The 21,356-nt window shown below is 42.8% G+C and overlaps 1 protein-coding gene across 2 annotated transcripts; it reads left to right on the top strand.

Annotated features, from left to right (window-relative positions):
* The first annotated feature begins 1,046 nt into the window (after window positions 1-1,046).
* Window positions 1,047-18,651, top strand: cd99 (CD99 molecule). Of its 2 annotated transcripts, XM_079236742.1 has the most exons (11): window positions 1,047-1,155; window positions 4,282-4,314; window positions 5,549-5,599; window positions 6,719-6,751; window positions 6,907-6,954; window positions 7,057-7,152; window positions 12,870-12,902; window positions 13,037-13,057; window positions 15,877-15,993; window positions 16,096-16,143; window positions 16,793-18,651. In XM_079236742.1, the coding sequence occupies exons 1-11, from the start codon at window positions 1,092-1,094 to the stop codon at window positions 16,819-16,821; spliced, it is 573 nt and encodes a 190-aa protein (XP_079092868.1). In that variant the 5' UTR covers window positions 1,047-1,091; the 3' UTR covers window positions 16,822-18,651. The 2 variants fall into 2 exon arrangements, with proteins under 2 accessions (XP_079092868.1, XP_079092869.1); XM_079236743.1 differs by lacking the exons at window positions 15,877-15,993; window positions 16,096-16,143; window positions 16,793-18,651 and adding an exon at window positions 13,540-14,943.
* Window positions 18,652-21,356: the final 2,705 nt, after the last annotated feature.

Genomic DNA, 21,356 nt, shown 5'->3' on the forward strand with positions numbered 1-21,356 from the left:
GTGACAATAGTGAGAAACTAAATAAAGAACTATCACAAGTTAAAAGCAGTATCAGAGTTGCATGAGTCTATTATTATTATTATTGTTATTATTGTTATTATTATTATTATTATCAGAACCATTAGGAATAATAATAAATACATTGTTAATTTGAGATTCTGTCATAGCTGGATTCTTCTTCTCATTTCTTAATTCAAGATAACTCATGTACATTAACAATATGTAAAACTGTGCATGTTTGGGTACATACACAACGTAAAATGAAAAAAAATTATCAAACACATAATATCTTTTCATTTATTCTGAACTATTCTCTATTATTATGGTGCCATATTCATAGTTTGTTTCCAATATTTGGTTTGGACCGCACCCATCTCGTCTTGTGAATATGGAAATAAACTATCATCATCATCATCATCATCATCAGTAGTCACGAGAAGCCCCCCCGCCCCCCCCCCCCCCACAAGAAGCAACCTCATCCACTAGGTGGCGCATGCCCTCAGCAGAGCGCCGTGATTGGTTCATGTTGAACTATTTATTCTAATACTTCAGGTTATGCCTTTAATGACGTTGTACCTGAATGCGTCTCCAACGGGCCTTAATAAAGCTCGTTGTAAAGTTCTCTTTTTAGATGAATACAGTCACTTTCATTTGTTTTGTGAGGTTAAATACTTCTTAACCATTATATTTATATTTTAGAGATATCGGGAAATGTAGAAATCTTTGGCCAAATGCCATTAAGAAAAAAACTAACAAACTAAGGCAACGGAATGATCCTTTATCCTTCACCGCTTTTTGTGAATACAGTTCTGCGTGAAACGACGCCTTGAAGGCGGTAACCGACTCCAGCAGTAGAAAGTGTGCGTGTGCGCGCGCGTGTGTCTGTGTGTGTGTGCGTGTGTGTGTGTGTGTGTGTGTTACAGACAAAGTCACGTGCGCTCCGTGCGGGACTGCCCTCTGACGAGCAGCCACACCCGGTCTGCTCTCACCCGCTGTAACGGGACACCGGAGGAGGTGCGCGCTCAGTCGGGACCAGAGGGGCCACACAGACCTGCGAGCTGAAAGCACAAGAGAGAGCAGCTCCAGTCACCATGAAGTTCTTCCTGAGGATCAGTTTACTCCTTCTTCTCGCTACTGGGACGCTCACGCAGGACGGTAAGAACACGTCACTATGGCTTCTGCTGTAGTGTATTCTGGTGTTGTGTATTCTGGTCTGTCCTTTAGTCTGACACTTTGTAGCCACCATGTAGTCCACTATGGAGTCTGCCATGTAGTCTACTATGGAGTCTACTATGTAGTCCACAATGGAGTCTACTATGTAGTCCACTATGGAGTCTACTATGTAGTCCACTATGTAGTCTACTATGGAGTCTACTATGTAGTCCACCATGGCTGGACAGTGTAGCTGTAAGAGGAGACTGGGAAGTTCTCTTTTACTGAGCTCTATTTGAGGACAACGTCCCTAATTGACCAGGGCTGGACCCCTTCACACACACACACACACACACACACACACACACACACACACACACACACACACACACACACACACACGCGCACACTATTTTTTTTACAAATGAGTGAAAATTTAGGTCGTGGAGATGTGATTTTATTGGGATGAGGTCTCGATTTGAAATGAGCTAGTAGAATGACGAGGACCACCGTGTGTAGTAGTGCGCTACAGTTGGTAATGTTAATGAAAACAACCTTAAGTCATGTCTAACAAGTTGCAGGCGGTGGGCGGCGTTCGGTTTCGGCTTCACTGCTTTCTCATTTTACAGCTTTGTTTTGCTCATGGCTTGGAATAAGTCCCTCATGTCTGCTAAAGGGAAATCCTAAAGATACAGAGGACATTAGTGCAGTAGTTTGGGCAGGCCCTCTCCTGTTCCAACAAGACCGCACCAGCTCTTAAAGAAGCAGTCTCCTCTGGTTGTGTTAAAGCTGCATTCTCTCTACTGACCACCAGGGGGCGACTCCTCTGGTTGTATAGAAGTCTATGCTTCATGTGTTAAAGCTGCATTCTCTCTCCTGACCACCAGGGGGTGACTCCTCTGGTTGTATAGAAGTCTATATAAATTACTTTACTTCTCTCTTGATTTATTCCCTCAGTAAACATTGTAAACATGAGTTTATGTCTCAATCTCTAGTTTCAAGTCTTCTTCAATACAGCATGATGTTCATTTAGTAGATTATGGTCATTTAGAGTCAAACAGACCATAAAGCAGGGGATGATTTAGGGCAGGGCTTACTGTGATTGACAGGTCGCTTACACCCCTTTGTCAGGTCTGGGTGTTGTCCATGTTTTTCTTGAACCCTTTCACTGCGTGTTTTCACTTCATGCAAGTTAATTGTAACATACTGCTTTGATGGTGCTCACTTTGATGGCGACTTTAATGGCGACAACCATAATGCCGAACCAAGTGACGATGTCCACTTCTTATATACAGTCTATGTTGAGGCCTCGTCAGTGCTCTTACCTAACAATACATGTAGAACAGTAAAGCTAACAAAGACAATGACTGTAACAGTTTCAGAATGAATATGTACATGACTGAAAAAGAAAGACGCTAGCAAAAGACGGAACCACAGCAAAGCTCACTCCAGAAGTTCAAATCCCCTGAGTCATCTGTGTGTGCTCTCGGCCTCGGCTTCCTGTGCCAGCGAGGGCTGAGAGAAAACCACAGGCACGCACATGAGACTGCGTTGGCACGCTGTCGGCCTGCAGCTGAAGGTGCATAGCTTGCAGCTCAGTCGAGATATGTTGCAGAGATTCCACATCTCTACATTCTAAACTGGGAGATTTGCTTTGGTCGGTAATTCTGGGATAGCGTGTGGAACATAAACATAATGCTGAACCCACAACAGAGACTTCACTCAGGTTTCACTCAGGGAAAGGAAAAATTAATTAATAATATTCCATGTGGTGTGTTAATCAAACCATAGCTTGAAGAGGAATGAGCCATATTGACTGGAAGGGATTCTTTTCTCCTCATACACCCCTCCTCATCACCAAACTAATATTTTATATTCAGCAGCTGCACTGAGGAATCCTGATTTCAGAATCAGCCGAATCACAACAGTTGCTCAAAGCTCAAATACATCGTCTAAAAAGCAGTTAAATGTTTAACATCTGACCTCCAAACGTGACTCCACATTCCTTCATCTGAATGCGATGTTATGTAAGACGAGCCAGAGAGGAATGTTGAGTCTTCTCCAGTGAAGAGCTGAGGTCTCTCTCTCTCTCGGCAGGAAGCGGCTGACTCAGGCGGGCACAACATAAAGACCGCCTTCAGTTTGGAGTTGCTGTTCTTTACCTGAGCTACTTTTCTTTGATGATATATCGTGCTAGAAATAACTGCTTTTTTATACATATAATATTGTGATTTTTTTTATGCCACTGATTTAATGAAAGCATAATAATTCAAGTACGCTTTTTCAAAGACCTTTTAGTTCTTGAGAATATTCAGACATCGGAATAAATAAATGAACAAACTAGAAATCAGATCAAACCAAACGACCAAAACAACAAATAAAATGGACTCTCTGCTAACAGAACTGTGCCCTGCCCAGTCTGCTGTTCAATCTGGCTTTATGTCACGGTGCTGACGTTCTCCTGTAAACAAAGACGTGTGTAAACACGGCAATATGCAGACTAGCTGAGTGATCTAGTTCAATGTGATACGAGTCAATGAGGTAAAAATTATGCAGTCCATGTCCGTATATCATGATTACACATGACAAATATGTTGAGTATTGAAAGGAGAACAGAACTCAGACCTCCAGCTTCTGTAGGAACCGGCTGGGTTCTTTGGTTATATTTGGCTATTTTGGTGGAAGTGATTCCAAGAAATGTCACAGCAGCTGCTTCACTGTAGAAGCAGATCCCTGTAGCTGCTTCAAAGGGCTGATCACTGGACGCTAGATTTATTATGTCACTGCAGTAGAGTGAAGCTGGTATCAATCCTTGTGTAGTAGTCTGATTCTGGTCCCATATTATGGTATGTATGTGTAGTAAGATACACCTCTTTGAAGACTTTTATGTGTCTCACTCTGCATTGGCTCTGCTTTACTTCCTGCTTCATGTTGCCATGTGGGAGACGACTCACTGGTCTCAGTGACTCATGCTTCAAGGTCGCCCGCTGTATTAGTGTTGCCATAGGAACCAAACAATACAGTGCAGGACTCCCTGCAACACCCAAACGCAGAACATGTGCTGCCGCTATGGAGGGAAACCCCCGAGGGCTGAGTGTAAATAACGTTGCTCGTGTCTTCCTTCCACAGGGTTCGACCTGGGTGATGCTCTAGACGATCTAGGTGAGTGACTTTCTCTGTAGAGGGACTGCTTTGTAGGTTATGCATGAACACAACGTTTAGCTTCTGAAATAGTGAATGGAGCCTCTCAGCAACCCAAATTTACCCCTAACAACTCTAAGGTCACAGAATAACACAAAAAAAATGACTCGATGGCAGCGTTTGACCTGCTACTGTTCTGTGGTTATTTCAATAACGACTCAGTTCCCATCACAGAGGGCGGTCTGATGGCAGGACAAAGCACTGACAACATCTAAATATAGTGTCCTCATTTCTAGTGGAGCCTCGGATTCGTGTTGCTGCTGCCCGTCCATAGAGCAACCCACATACACACTTTATACAGGGTTCTTACGGTCACGGAAAACCTGGAAAAGTCATGGAATTCTAAAATGGTTATTTCCAGGCCTGGAAAAGTCCTTGAAAACAATAAAATCCCAAAAGTTTTGTAAAAATCATGGCAATGTGTTATATTCATGTGTTCATGACGTTCATTTACGCTGAGTTTGAAATAATTAATATGCTTTTAAAAGAAAGACGCTCAAAATATAAGAAGGCAAACATACAGGCATCTATATAAATGTTTATTCTTTTAATCAAACTATTGTCCATTCATTTGTGTGATTTAAGGTTTACTGTATGCTTTGTATTCTCATTGTTAGTTTAAATACTACATTTACTCACTTTTTACTGTTTACACCCAGATTTCACAAAATGTTTGGTCATGGAAATGTGGTTTAAAGTCATGGAAAAGTCATGGAAATCCATTGGTCAGAATGTGTATGAACCCTGTTTATACTGTACTCTTCAGTCCCTTCCCAGTGTGAATGTACGCTCTATATATAGTCTTCACTGGTCCACATGGTCAGTAACCTGACCCTGACCCGGACCTGGGTCAGACCAGGTGAATCCCATCGGGTATTACTGTGTGCTAACCTAAATAAATAGAATAGTAAAGAAAAGGCTTGAAATCCACTTTTCTACCAGAGCTTTCCTTCATGCCTCATGGTCTTCTTCGGGGGATGGGGTTTGCTCAGGGGTCATGACGTATGAAACAAGCAACCCCTTCCTGCCGAGGAAGACGGTGACTGCGCTTGAAAAAGCTCGTAAGTGGACCTTTTAGTAAATGTTTTTGGTCAACATCCTTCAGGGTGACGTCAGGAGGAACAGGGTGGGTTCTGGGTAGAAATGTTCACCGGCTGTCAGACACTAACGCTACTCAATTGTTTCTGTTCCTTAGTACCAACTGAAAAGCCCAAACCGAAGGTCACAGAGAAGCCGAAAAGTGATGGTTTGTATCCCTCCACCTGCCAGAGTCCCATCTGGTCTGATGGGACGATGAGCTAAGAGTTGTAACAGTGATTCCCAGGGGACGGGTTTTGGTGACCCCTGACCTTAATGAACACAATGTGTCTAATGTCTTTAGTTCTGCAGGTACTTGTACATAAACCAAAGTATTGCACACATTAACACATCACCTTGATGGTGGTGCTAGATGAAAAGTAAGAGGATCGCCAACATTTTTCAAACTCCTCCTCAGGGGAACATGATTCATGCCGTGACAATCCAGTAGCCAAGGACAACGTATTGTGTGTTGTTTTGCAGGCACTTCCTTTTTATTCAAAGTGATCTGTCAAACATGACATCCAGACATTTTATTAACCCGGGGTGTGTGAGTTTGCCTCGCGGCGCTTTACAATCCAGCTGAGACACCACACAGGTGGTCAGGCCGATTTGAAACCACATCATCCAAACCTCTTATTTGGAAGGGAGAACAAAAGAGACAGCCATTCACATTGTAAATAACCACTTCATCGCGTGGAGCCACTTCCTGTTTGATAGTACTTACTGTGGTTGTTGTTACACATGCAGCTGCCAGCTGCCATAGCCCTGCTGATGCCCCTCCTCTCTACCTCCTTCTGCTTAATGGATCGTGGCTCTCTGGATCATGGACCATGCCTACTACTCATTATATGAATCATTTCTGTCACATTCATTGAATGTGCTGTAACTCCGTTACGTTATTCATTCTGGCCACATGACATCTATTGCTACTGTCCATCCGGGGAGAGGGATCCTCCTCTGTTGCTCTCCCTCAGGTTTCTTCCCCTTTTTTCCCTGTGAAAGGGTTTTTACTATCTTTATTGGGGGAGTTTTTCCTGATCCGATGTGAGGTCCCGGGACAGGGATGTCATGTGTACCGATTGTAAAGCACTCCGAGGCAAACTTGTATTTGTGATGTTGGGCTATATAAAATAAATTGAATTGAATTGAATTGAACATGCGTGATGTCGGTGATTGGCTGAAGCCTGATCTCAGCTATGAAGAGGTGTGAGTTCAGTTTGCATGCGATGGCGGGTCTGGACCGAGTCCTGTGTCTTAAAGCTCTTCTACTTCCTCTCTCCTCCAGATGGGCTGGACCTGGCCGACGCCTTTGGACCAGGTAAGTTACACTGTGCAAGTTAGAGCTGCTGTGCTTCTACTATTCTCTCTGGTGCCAGTGTGAGCGGTGAAGCCGCCATTGCAGTGAGAGGTTCTAGTACAATTGTTAGAGAGATGTTTAGTTGTCCTTGGCTAAATCCTTTTGTTTTCCCACAGACGAGCCTGCAACTGTAAAACCCAATAAACCAAGTTCTGGAGATGCTGGTACGTTTTCCATCTCATTGTTTGGGCCACGCAGATAGTTTTTTTTTTTTTATAGAAAATTGTAATCTACAGTTTGTTGTACATTGTGTTCCTCTCTTGAAGGTGGAGGAGGAAGTTTTGGTGACTCCGACTTATTCGATATTGGTGGTGGTGGAGGAGGAGGAGACTACAAGCCTGATGCAGGCCACCCAAATGCGGGTAAGACATCAACATGCAACATCTCTCCATTTGGATTATGCATTTAATTCCTCTGCTGCGGCGCCTTTTCTCCCTGTTACCACTGTGGTGCCAGCAGCTTGATCCACTGCCACAGAGTTTAGTACAGCACCCTCCATCCAGAATCACACCCCAGTGTGTCAAACACAGCTCACAGCTGAGTCTGAAACCACAGCGACGGAACGCTGGCTCATCCTTTGGTCACATGAGGATGGCACGGGCTACTATGGTTATATTTTAATGAGCAGATTTCTAAAAAGGATACACTAACCACATACTAAATAAATAAAGTGTTAGATATCCACAGCTTTTATCCTGGCTGCAAATCTCTCTCATGTCCTCACACACAACATTGGGTTGAGTCTGTGCTCTCAGCTCACGTCTAGGTTACGTCATACTTAGCTAGCTGTCATGCTCTTTTGGAGCTCCCATGATGCTTTGGGGGATGTAAACGGGACATACGTTGTTGCCATGGACTCAGTGAGTTCCATCGTGGGCATTAAGTGGAGCCCAGTTAAAAGTGAGCTGAATGATCTGGGATCAGCAACCAGTGGATCCCTCTGTACTGAAGAAACATGGTGTTCCAGTGGGGCTATGATTCATACCTGGATTTATTTACTTCAGAGATGATGGTGTCAGATTAATCTAAGAATAAGTCAATCTGTGTTCAGATCTGAGTTATATAGAAGTATATAAGAATAGAAGTGTCACACCATTGACCATTTAACTGGACTGTGAAGCATACATTATACATGCTTCTGTCGTCCACATTAACATGCTGGTGTAGAATATGAATATTTTTGGTAGATGCATCTATTGATATGAAAACCCGTGGTTTGGAGTGAATTTAGCTGTCTTCCCTTTGTTGTGTCTTGTTGTCCTTAGCAACCGCTGACGAAGTCAAGCTGAGCGTCTCCAGAGGAAAATAGAACATTTATTAAACGCCATGTAACGCTGACCACTGTGACGGGACTGTGTGTGTGTGTGTGTGTGTGTGTGTGTGTGTGTGTGTGTGTGTGTGTGTGTGTGTGTGTGTGTGTGTGTGTGTGTGTGTGTGTGCGTGCGTGTGTGTGTGTCTTTGTAACCATCTGCCCTTGTTGCCTCACGGGAAGGGAGCGGGGTTTAGTGAACGTGGTTTAGTGACGTGGATTAGCGAACGTGGATTAGCGGACGTGGTTTAGTGAACGTGGATTAGCGACGTGGACAAGTGACGTGGTTTAGTGATCGTGGATTAGTGGACGTGGTTTAGTGAACATCGTTTTGTGAATGTGGATTAGTGACGTAGTTTAGTGAACGTGGATTAGTGACGTGGTTTAGTGACGTGGATTAGTGACGTGGTTTAGTGACGTGGATTAGTGACGTAGTTTAGTGAACATGGTTTAGTGACGTGGACTAGTGACGTGGTTTAGTGAACATGGTTTAGTGACGTGGATTAGTGACGTGGATTAGTGAACGTGGTTTAGTGACGTGGTTTAGTGAACATGGTTTAGTGACGTGGATTAGTGACGTGGTTTAGTGACGTGGTTTAGTGAACATGGTTTAGTGACGTGGATTAGTGACGTGGTTTAGTGACGTGGATTAGTGAACGTGGTTTAGTGACGTGGATTAGTGACGTGGATTAGTGAACGTGGTTTAGTGACGTGGATTAGTGAACGTGGTTTGGTGACGTGGATTAGTGAACGTGGTTTAGTGACGTGGATTAGTGAACGTGGTTTACTGACGTGGACTAGTGACGTGGATTAGTGAATGTGGTTTAGTGACGTGGATTAGTGACGTGGATTAGTGACGTGGTTTAGTGACGTGGTTTAGTGACGTGGTTTAGTGAACATGGTTTAGTGACGTGGATTAGTGACGTGGATTAGTGAACGTGGTTTAGTGACGTGGATTAGTGAACGTGGTTTAGTGACGTGGATTAGTGAACGTGGTTTAGTGAACATGGTTTAGTGACGTGGTTTAGTGACGTGGATTAGTGAACGTGGTTTAGTGACGTGGTTTAGTGACGTGGACTAGTGACGTGGTTTAGTGACGTGGATTAGTGAACGTGGTTTAGTGACGTGGATTAGTGAACGTGGTTTAGTGACGTGGACTAGTGACGTGGTTTAGTGACGTGGATTAGTGAACGTGGTTTAGTGACGTGGATTAGTGAACGGGGTTTAGTGATGTGGACTAGTGACGTGGTTTAGTGACGTGGATTAGTGACGTGGTTTAGTGACGTGGATTAGTGACGTGGTTTAGTGACGTGGTTTAGTGAACATGGTTTAGTGACGTGGTTTAGTGACGTGGATTAGTGACGTGGTTTAGTGACGTGGATTAGTGAACGTGGTTTAGTGACGTGGATTAGTGAACGTGGTTTAGTGACGTGGTTTAGTGAACATGGTTTAGTGACGTGGATTAGTGACGTGGTTTAGTGACGTGGTTTAGTGAACATGGTTTAGTGACGTGGATTAGTGACGTGGTTTAGTGACGTGGATTAGTGAACGTGGTTTAGTGACGTGGATTAGTGACGTGGATTAGTGAACGTGGTTTAGTGACGTGGATTAGTGAACGTGGTTTAGTGACGTGGATTAGTGAACGTGGTTTAGTGACGTGGATTAGTGAACGTGGTTTACTGACGTGGACTAGTGACGTGGATTAGTGAATGTGGTTTAGTGACGTGGATTAGTGACGTGGATTAGTGACGTGGTTTAGTGACGTGGTTTAGTGACGTGGTTTAGTGAACATGGTTTAGTGACGTGGATTAGTGACGTGGATTAGTGAACGTGGTTTAGTGACGTGGATTAGTGAACGTGGTTTAGTGACGTGGATTAGTGAACGTGGTTTAGTGAACATGGTTTAGTGACGTGGTTTAGTGACGTGGATTAGTGAACGTGGTTTAGTGACGTGGTTTAGTGACGTGGACTAGTGACGTGGTTTAGTGACGTGGATTAGTGAACGTGGTTTAGTGACGTGGATTAGTGAACGTGGTTTAGTGACGTGGACTAGTGACGTGGTTTAGTGACGTGGATTAGTGAACGTGGTTTAGTGACGTGGATTAGTGAACGGGGTTTAGTGATGTGGACTAGTGACGTGGTTTAGTGACGTGGATTAGTGACGTGGTTTAGTGACGTGGATTAGTGACGTGGTTTAGTGACGTGGTTTAGTGAACATGGTTTAGTGACGTGGTTTAGTGACGTGGATTAGTGACGTGGTTTAGTGACGTGGATTAGTGAACGTGGTTTAGTGACGTGGATTAGTGAACGTGGTTTAGTGACGTGGTTTAGTGAACATGGTTTAGTGACGTGGATTAGTGACGTGGTTTAGTGACGTGGTTTAGTGAACATGGTTTAGTGACGTGGATTAGTGACGTGGTTTAGTGACGTGGATTAGTGAACGTGGTTTAGTGACGTGGATTAGTGACGTGGATTAGTGAACGTGGTTTAGTGACGTGGATTAGTGAACGTGGTTTAGTGACGTGGATTAGTGAACGTGGTTTAGTGACGTGGATTAGTGAACGTGGTTTACTGACGTGGACTAGTGACGTGGATTAGTGAATGTGGTTTAGTGACGTGGATTAGTGACGTGGATTAGTGACGTGGTTTAGTGACGTGGTTTAGTGACGTGGTTTAGTGAACATGGTTTAGTGACGTGGATTAGTGACGTGGATTAGTGAACGTGGTTTAGTGACGTGGATTAGTGAACGTGGTTTAGTGACGTGGATTAGTGAACGTGGTTTAGTGAACATGGTTTAGTGACGTGGTTTAGTGACGTGGATTAGTGAACGTGGTTTAGTGACGTGGTTTAGTGACGTGGATTAGTGACGTGGTTTAGTGACGTGGTTTAGTGACGTGGACTAGTGATGTGGTTTAGTGACGTGGATTAGTGAACGTGGTTTAGTGACGTGGATTAGTGAACGTGGTTTAGTGAACATGGTTTAGTGACGTGGTTTAGTGACGTGGATTAGTGAACGTGGTTTAGTGACGTGGTTTAGTGACGTGGTTTAGTGACGTGGACTAGTGACGTGGTTTAGTGACGTGGATTAGTGAACGTGGTTTAGTGACGTGGATTAGTGAACGTGGTTTAGTGACGTGGACTAGTGACGTGGTTTAGTGACGTGGATTAGTGAACGTGGTTTAGTGACGTGGATTAGTGAACGGGGTTTAGTGATGTGGACTAGTGACGTGGTTTAGTGACGTGGATTAGTGACGTGGTTTAGTGACGTGGATTAGTGACGTGGTTTAGTGACGTGGTTTAGTGAACATGGTTTAGTGACGTGGTTTAGTGACGTGGATTAGTGACGTGGTTTAGTGACGTGGTTTAGTGAACATGGTTTAGTGACGTGGATTAGTGAACGTGGTTTAGTGACGTGGATTAGTGAACGTGGTTTAGTGACGTGGTTTAGTGACGTGGACTAGTGAACGTGGTTTAGTGACGTGAACTAGTGACGTGGTTTAGTGACGTGGATTAGTGAACGTGGTTTACTGACGTGGATTAGTGAACGTGGTTTAGTGACGTGGACTAGTGATGTGGTTTAGTGACGTGGATTAGTGAACGTGGTTTAGTGACGTGGATTAGTGAACGTGGTTTAGTGACGTGGACTAGTGACGTGGTTTAGTGACGTAGTTTAGTGAACATGGTTTAGTGACGTGGATTAGTGAATGTGGTCTAGTGACGTGGTTTAGTGACGTGGATTAGTGAATGTGGTTTAGTGACGTGGATTAGTGAACGTGGTTTAGTGACGTGGACTAGTGACGTGGTTTAGTGACGTAGTTTGGTGAATGTGGTTTAGTGACGTGGATTAGTGAACGTGGTTTAGTGAACATGGTTTAGTGACGTGGATTAGTGAATGTGGTTTAGTAACGTGGACTAGTGACGTAGTTTAGTGAACATGGTTTAGTGACGTGGTTTAGTGATCGTGGATTAGTGAACGTGGTTTAGTGAATTTAGTGGATTAGTTAAAGAGTTAAATGGTTTCACACCCGGTGACGTGGTTTCCTGGTATGTGCCTTTGTCCTATTAACCAGGCATGCACACACATGTTAGACTGTCAGAGTATGGGAATATTGTCTGACAGTCATGAATGTGCTTTCTTGTGAATACAGCACTATAACACTGAAAACACATGCTTTCATTCTTGACAGCAGAGAGCTTCAGGAACCCTTTCCTTCTTGAAAGTGTTATTCTTCCCCTGGGTTCATGAACCCTCTGAACCCGCCATCGGGATTGAGAAGCAGGTTGTTCAAATGGAAATGGAAGATGGAGCCTCCATATTCTGTGCTTGTTGGCACTGCATTGTTTTCCAATTTTTGTAAACTAAATTATCAAAGAAATTCTACTTGCATTACAAGCTGAGCCAGCTTGTGTTCCTCTGGGTTGTCCTGGTCTTTCATGGAAGAAGAGGCCGTTGATGGTCCTTCTTCTCAGAGTCTGACAGCAGTTTCAGTTCCTGCCTGTTGTTCTTTGTTTCCTGTCTCGTGTGGAGTCAGAGCATGGAAGTCATTAGTTGTTCTTCTAGCCGAGAAGGAAAAATAACTAAAAACCCACGGCCTCTCCAGCCTAATTGGAGCCACATGTCTGGGTTCTGCTCCATCGTTTTCATGAAGGAGCAGCTCTGCTAACCGCTTATTAAAACACGCAATACTGATCCGTTGGGTCCATTTCTATTTGCGGAGCCAGACATCACTCCAGTTTCACTCTTTTCTGCTTCTGTCTTTTGAATCCAGGTGGAGGAGCGTACCCCAACGAAGACTCCCATGGTACGTTCTGTGTTTTTATTCTACTGGTCGTGAGACGCTTGCTGTATAGTTTATACAGGAGAGCCCAAAGGCCTCACTGACAACAACACCTGTCATCAACAGCGTAGATTGATTTCATTGTGTCTCTCTTGCAGGTGGAGCTGACCCGCCTCAAGGTAAATCCCCTTGTGATCTGGTTCTGTACTCTTCTGGATCTCCTTCTTGTGTTTGTGTCTGTCCGTATCCATCATCAAGGCTGTAAAGCTACTTCACCATGGCAACCTCCCTGCAGACTGATCGTTTCTGGACTTCTTGTTGGGGATTTCCTGTTTCCCGCCTCAGAGGAAGTTGTGTCCTCTGCTTGTGTTGTTGCCGAACCAACTTTTGTTGTGTTGGTGTTTAATTGGTTTGACACGGCGACGTCACATATTTGCTGGTGGCTCTGAGAGCAGCGCTTTACCTCGCTGTACATTTGTCAGACAGTATCTGTATCAAGGCTTTGCCAGCTGGATCACTCCAGATGTGTGACCAGCTGCATTTAGTTTCCCTCACACACCTGGTGTCTTTGAGGATGATAGCTGGCTTGGTGTTCTTCAAATTAGCAGCCTCGGTCTGGTTCCTTTGGCTAAAACCCTGCTCCGATTCTGTGTCGTTGCAGATCCAGACCTTCTGTGGGGCCAAATCCTGAAGATGCTAAATGCTAACATGCCAGAAGAGTTCTTTATGTGGATATCCAACTTAAAGCACATGCTAACCCCTCTGTTAGAGAGGGTCATGGATCTGCTGCAAGCTGTGCCCTGAACCCTCCCTCCGTTTACAGGGACGCTTTGACACTTTTCATGTGGCTGATGGTAAATGTAGTCCTTTGAAGTCATTCTCTCCCCGTGCTGTTATGTTGACCCAGAAAGTGGATTTCCACCGCCCTCGCCCTCTCCATTGAGCTCTGGTACACGCCAATGAATACCTGAGTCAGACGAAACACGGTAATATGTGTAATATGTGTAATGTGTCCTCGCCCATGATCCTCTGCAGCCAGAGGATGGGATGCCATGTTGCAGTTCGCAGTACAAGCAAAGAGAACCAGAAAGTTCTGTTTTGAGCTCTATAGGCGCTGATTTATGTCAACATAGCAGCACTGAGGGATGCATCGCTTCAATGAACTACATTTACCACCAACACTGACTAGACATGCACATTAAAGGTGGGGAGTTTCCCTTTAAGTTCTGATTGGCTCTCAGGTCTGATGTTTACAGACGTCTGACGTTCTCGGTCCTGATAATAAATACCTGGTATGGTGTTCGAAAAGTCAGGAACACTACCGGGATACTTTGTTTTATTTTTCCTCTTATTTTGAAACCCTGTATACTTCCTGTGCCCTTTGGCCTCTGGCTTACTCCCTCATGGACACTCACAGCTGCAGGTCTGTGCTTGAACTGTAAAATCTGTATATTGGTGTAAAAGGTGGAGAAGACTATAAACTATTGGCAGCGCTGTGAGGCGGATCAGAAACGTCCTCCCTGTTATTCCAGACTTACCAGACAGTCTGGCCACGCCCCCCAGCAGCCGTGACTCATACGCTGCCCTTCTTTTCCCGTGTGAGTGGACGTGGTACTTCTATAGAATACATTTGTTTTGATGCCTGTATTGTATTTAGAAATAAGCTCTTATGACAGGAAGTGACTTGTTGAGCTGTGGCTCTGTTACTGATGGTGTAGAAGCTGATCCTGACTTCACTTGAAGCTGTAGAATATATATATATATATATATGTATATATATATATATATAATACATGAGCGTGCACGAGTCTTTGTTCATGAGCGTGTCCTCTGCAGCAGCCGTCTGCTCACATTCTCCACGTTGTTCAGCTGTCACACCTTCAGCTGTCCAGGTGTTCTCACTCTGATCATCTGTGGATGTTTTCTCTTTGGTAACGGTCAGCATATTTATTTTGGTGGGTGCTTTTTTTAACTTTTGGCCCGGAGTCTTTCTGGTGTTTGTAACGTTGCTGCAATGATTGTGATGTAAAGTCCTGACAATGAATAAAAGTCACATGGAACACTGCAGTGTGTTGATTTGTGATCCACAAAGGCTGCAGAATCAACAGTACACCCTCAGGTGTGTGTGTGTGTGTGTGTGTGTGTGTGTGCGTGCGTGTAGCATTTCCCAGCATATAGTCATGCTGGAGGCTTAAAGCATCCTGTGTTTCTTTTTTATGTCTGGGCGACGCCCTGTTTTAACACACAGCTTCATCACAAGACACTCCTCTCCCCATGACTCACTGTGGAGAGACAGTATTATTCATGGTGTGTGTGTGTGTGTGTGTGTGTGTGTGTGTGTGTGTGTGTGTGTGTGTGTGTGTGCGCCACGCCCTGCCCTGGACCTTGGGTGTGTTCACTCTAAATCCTGGTCCTCGTTCTCCTCACCGTGCTGGTTTTTCTTCTCCCGTCTGAAAGTGACTCTTTGTCTTTGTGTTGCTGTTGAACTTGTTGTGTAGTTGTGTACACTTTGTTCTGTGCACTAGAGCTGCAGTCTGCAGCTGTGGACCGCCACCTGGTGGCACACTGAGGACATGGCAGCTTAAAGTTTAGGAATAAGAGAATGAAACATGGCAGCTCTGAGCCAATCAGACACAAGGATTTACCAACATCTGCATTCTCCTTTTTAAAGATAGAAATGTTGTCAAAGAAAACATAGGATTTATTTTCAAAAATATATTCCATACTTGTGAATGACTTTATCCTTCACTAGCAATTAACCCGTGAAATTAACACCAATATATTTGGACTTGGAACTGGAAACCAAAAGAATGAGGATAGAAGGAGGAATATGAAAGTTCCAGAAAGATGAAGATAACGATGACGCGAGCAGGCGATACAATACTGATGGTGTGTGTGTGTGTGTCTGTCTGTCTCTCTCTCTCTCTCTCTCTCTCTCTCTCTCTCTCTCTCTCTCTCTCTCTCTCTCTCTCCCTCTCTCTTTGTGTGTGTCCTGCAGAAGCTGGATCTGGAAAGATCGCGGGCATCGTCAGCGCCATTGGCGTGGCTCTGCTGGGAGCAGCGTCCAGCTACTTTGCGTACCAGAAGAAGAAGCTCTGCTTCAAGATTCAAGGAGGTTGTTGTGTTTTTCTTTATCTTCCAAAGTCACAAAGAAACCCTCAGACTGTGAGATAGAAGCTGCTGCTGCTGTGGTAACGATGCCGTGTCGCTTGTGTAGGTGCAGATCCAGAGAAAGGCCACCAGGGGACTCAGTCGGATCCTCAAGGTGCGTTCTGTTTATTCAAATTCATGGGAAGAGAAAAACAGATATATAATATATATATATATATAAAAAACTTATATGAAAGAAATCGATTCCACGTGGTTATTGTCTACGTGTCCTCAAGGTACAGTTACTGTGAGTCTGTGATGTGTTATTGATTCAGTGCTGTGCAGTAACTGCTGTGTTTAGTTTAATCCATAACTGTACATCATATACGAGATCTCCACATAAAGATCAATACAGCAGGGTATTAGGGCCAGAGCAGGTTTACACTTTATGAATAAAGATACTATTCTATGATTCAAGATTTACAAGAACATACTGGGAACCACATCGCTTCACTGTGATGGTTTGAGGTGGATCCCACCGAAATATAATAATGATATTAGTATTTATGATCATAAAAGAACACAAAGAACATGTGTATGTATCTTGATAAAGTCAATTTAAATGACCACGGATTGGCATTTTTCATTTATACTTTCCCAAATGTATGACTTTATATATTCAGAGAATATTTGTTTAGTACATTTGTGAGTTTTTTTTACTATATTATATATTTCTCCCATCCCACAGCTCTATATAGTTTAGAATCTGTCGTAATTGAGAGAGTACGCAGGAAGTGAACTCTTTCTTTCTTCTGTTCTTTCAGTCTTCAGCAACCTGCTCAAGACGTCTTAGAAAGACCCGTCAGCAACCCGCCTCCACGCAACTCAGCTGTCAATCAACTGTCAATCAACTGTCATTGGTCACAGGAGGCCTGTTCAGCCTGAAGGTTCACACTGGAAGCTGAGACGCACACCAGAAACTCTTTGTTCATCTGCTGCTTCCTAGTCTAGTCTGTCTGTCTGCATCCTTCATTCATAGCATATACATCATCCTTATTGTTTATAGTATTGTTTATAGATTATTTGTATGTTCTGTTGCCAGATTCGCTCACGGCACACAGAAAAATAAATTAGACGCCAAAACTGTCGGTGAGGATTGCTCTCCAGACCTCGTGGCGGCACCTCAGGGTGCTCCTCCCTCCAGTGTGAACCGGCCCTCACCGGCTCTCTCTCCGTGGCTCAGTTTTTTCTGTAGCACCTTAAATCTTTAACAGTTTGTTCATCCAAATCACGAGAGAAGAAAACAATTAAACGTGTGGTTGTTTTATTTTCCCATCAGCGATTTCTGCCTCCGTCACGTATCTAGTTTTTGTAAAACGACCCTTTATTGTACACCTCAGTCTGCCTTAAAGTGCCTTAAACCCTCAAATAGAAGCAGGTATTAGAATACAAGGAGGAGCAGAGCGGCATGAACAAATAGAAGCATCGAGGCCGCAAACACCACGAGTAACAAGCTGCTCACTACTCTGCTGGTCGCCATCGTATTGTCTGACAGATGTTCAATGTCATGGAATACCAACACAACCAGTCTGAGCCTCCAGTAGAGACCAGCACTTTGCTGGATGTTTATTTGCGGTGAGGAGTCGCCCGATATGATTGTCAGTGAGCAGCAGTGAGTGAGAGCGAACCCACGTTGTGTAATGTACATTATACACAATTCATCATTGTACAGTTGTGCATCTGCAATTGAAGCACTACCGTGTTTCAAGTTGTGTTGTTACAGTCATCATGTCGCTGGATGTGAATCCAGCAGAAGGAGCTTTTTAATATGAATTGTGATGTTGGAGGTTGTGAAACACAAAGGAGAACATCCAATAGATGTGCAATCTTTTGTATCGCACGTGTAAATGTGACTAACAACACAGCGTGAGCATCGGCTTTTTGTCTGGAATTGGATTCCTTAAAGTTAGATTTTCTTAAAGCTGCAGCAATTCATATTTTTGTATTAACTATATGACTTCACGTTAGCTCATAGTTTTAGCTCATAGTTTGGGTTATAGTAGTCAGTCTTGTGTTGCTCTGCAGCTACTGCCTGTGTAAATAAGCAGCTACTCTTATGTCATAAGCGCTCCACTGCCTCCTAGTGGTCAAACAACGGAAGAAACAACGAATGAATGCAGCTTTAAAACAAGCAAAACTCTGGACACACTTGTTTTTAGGAAATCAATTTTTTATTTTTTTTGCAGTGTATGTGTTGTGTCCCTTTTAGTACTCCGGGTTGTGCTTACAGCAGCGAGGGCCACGCCGAGGCCCTTCTGTCCACAACATTCAGCTGGTTGATTTCCCTCATGAGTCATCTCATCTTTGCAGCACATATCATCAATTCAGACGTATTGCAGCTGGGGATTGTTGTTATGATGCTGGAATATTAAAACGAGTTGCACCCTTGTGAGCTGTAAATACTTGATCATAATGCGTATAAATGCCTGCTGACCTTTGCTTTCGGCTTTTTGGCTGCAGTGTGCTTTTTGTTTTTCAGTCTCAACATCATGTTCTGAATCTGAAGTCTCCGTTTTACAAGCACTTAATCCAGATATATGACATCTGACGAGGAGACGGATGTCACTTTTGTGTGTGGATTTAAAGTGTGTATATGTTTTCAATAAAGTGTTGTTGTACAGTTTGTCGTTGCTTCCTTTATAATTACGAATTTAGGATGGAATTTAGGATGGAAGCTCACAAACAGTCAGAGGGACTAAATAATCTCATCTCATTCAGAGTCTTCTCGCTGCCCTCATAACTAAGCTGCTTCATCGTGTGATAACATGTTTTTAAGTTTCTATGTGTAAAACACGTGGTTATGACATGTCAGTAGCATCATACATTCAGATACAGCAAACACTTCCAGCGATGACGCTCTGCTTACCCATCAAGCAACAGTTTTCTGCATGTGCATTTCTCCATTGGTGACGTGCATGGGTAGCACTTTATAATAACTATTTATCATTGGTAAAGCATGAATAAACACTGAGTTCATCATTTATAAAGCATTATACAAACATGAACACTCATTAGTAACTCATTCATAAACACAGTTATAAATGTTTCATTCTTGATTAATAAGCTTGCTTCAGGTAATTACTACTGGTTAGTTAAGTATTAGTTAAGTATGTTCTGTGACCTCATCTAAAGTGAAGACTCTATGCTTTACAAAGCATTTATAAGCAGTGGCTCAAAACTGAAGCAGAAGTCTCAGTTATCTTCTCAACAGAAAAGGGAAATAGACACAACACAAAGTGATAAAGAACATTAATATGATGGTGATGGGGGCCATGTCCATCAGTAGCACGAGTGTTCCATAGTTTGCTAGCTATGGCTAGCTCACTAGCTCGCTAGCTAGCCATAGCTCGCAAGCTTGTCATCACATATTAATGTTCTTTATCACTTTGTGTTGTGTCTTTTTCCTTTTTCTGTTGAGAAGACAACTGAGACTTGTGTTAGCTTTGACATAAATGCGTAAATATAGTCCTCACTTTAGATGAGGTCACAGAACATACTTAACTAATACTTAACTTAACTAACGAGTAGTAACTACCTGAATTAATCATGAATTGCAGTATTAAAACACGTTTATAAAGTGCATATCTAACTCATATGTATAAATGAATGCATCATGAAACGCATGATTGGCCACTTTAATCACGTTCAACTGGTGCAATATAAATATAGTTAAATACTTTTGTAAATACTTTTACTCCGTCTGTATATTTAATATTGCTATTGTATTCTTCTTACTGTTTTTATTACTGTTTACTGTTTATTTGTATTACTTGATTTTGATTCACTATGTGTCTCTTGTGTGCATTGCTGCTGTAATTCTGCACTGCGGGACTAATAAAGGATCATCTTATTTTATGTTATAATAAGCATAATTGCTTATTAATCTAGAATAAAACATGTGTGTTTATGAATTGCTTACTAATGAGTTACTAATGAGTATTCATGTTGGAACAATACTTTATAAATGATGAATTAAGTGTTTATTCATGCTTTACTAATGCTAAATATTGTGTAGTTATTATAAAGTGCTCACAATATACTTTCATGTGCACAGGAAACAACTCATGATTTGGTTTCAATAAGTGAGTTTCTTACGTTGTCATATAGGGATACGACTTTAATTGCATTACATTGCATTCTGTCCGTCATGTTAGCTTCCGTTCCGGTAAGTTTTGATTAGTCACCTTAAGTTACGTTACGTCGTGATAAGTCACATTAAGTTACATTAAGTTGCGTTAAGCTATGCTAAATCACGCTAAGATCACGTTAAGTCACGCTGAGTCACGTTAAGTCACATAAACGTTAAATTGAATCACATTAAGTCACGTCAAGTTAAGTCACATAAAGTCACGTTAAGATCACGTTAAGATCACGTTAAGTCATGTTAAGTCGCATTAAATCCTGTTAAGTTACCTTGAGTTAATTCGCATTAAGTCACATTAAATTGGGTCACATAGTCATAATAAGTCGCGTTAAGTCATGTTAAGTTACCTTGAGTTACTTTAAGTCACGTTAGTCGCGTAAAGTTACCGTAAGTCACGTTAAGTCAAGTGAAGTCATAAGTTACCTTAAGTTACCTTAAGTCACGTCACGTTGAGTCTCGTTAAAATGCGTTAAGTTACGTTAAGACATGTTAAGTTACGTTAAGACACGTTAAGATGTTAAGACACGTTAAGTCTTGTAAGTTGTAAGTTCATGTAAAGTTACCTTAAATTGCTTTAAGTTACGTCACGTTGAGTCGTGTTAAAATGCGTTAAGTTAGGCTAAGTTACGTTAAGCTACGATAAGACACGTTAAGTCATTATAAGTTATGTCATATGAAGTTATGTTAAGATATGTTAAGTTAACTTGATTTACCTTAAGTCAACTTAAGTCACGCTAAGTTGCTTAAGTCAACTTCCGTTACACTCTGTTATGTTAAGTTAAGTTAAGTTACTGTTATGAAACCCATGATATGGTAACTAAACCCATGGTAACTACTCAACTTGAAGTGTACGTTGACTATTTGTTTCACATGTTTTTAGATCTGGGAGATAAGTCCTCTTCAGGACTTATAATGAACCAGCGCTCCGTTCAAAAGGTCCGGATCTCCGTAGACGGGTGGACATCTGTTTAATTAAGCTGGTGGTCGAGGAAACTCTCCTGTCTGTCTCACTGCCGTCCCTCCTGTCTGTCTCACTGATCCTCTTGTCTGAACACAGCTCTCAGTCACTTAATGGCAGCGTTCCTCTAATGGACCCTGGCCCTTGGACCCTGGCTCTTGCTGAGGTGCCAGGTTGTTAGTGGACTAGTAACTAGAATAACCATTCAGAGCTATATTGATGTTAT

This window comes from Taurulus bubalis (genome assembly GCF_910589615.1).
Source record: "Taurulus bubalis genome assembly, chromosome: 21".
NCBI classification, from domain to species: Eukaryota; Metazoa; Chordata; class Actinopteri; order Perciformes; family Cottidae; genus Taurulus; species Taurulus bubalis.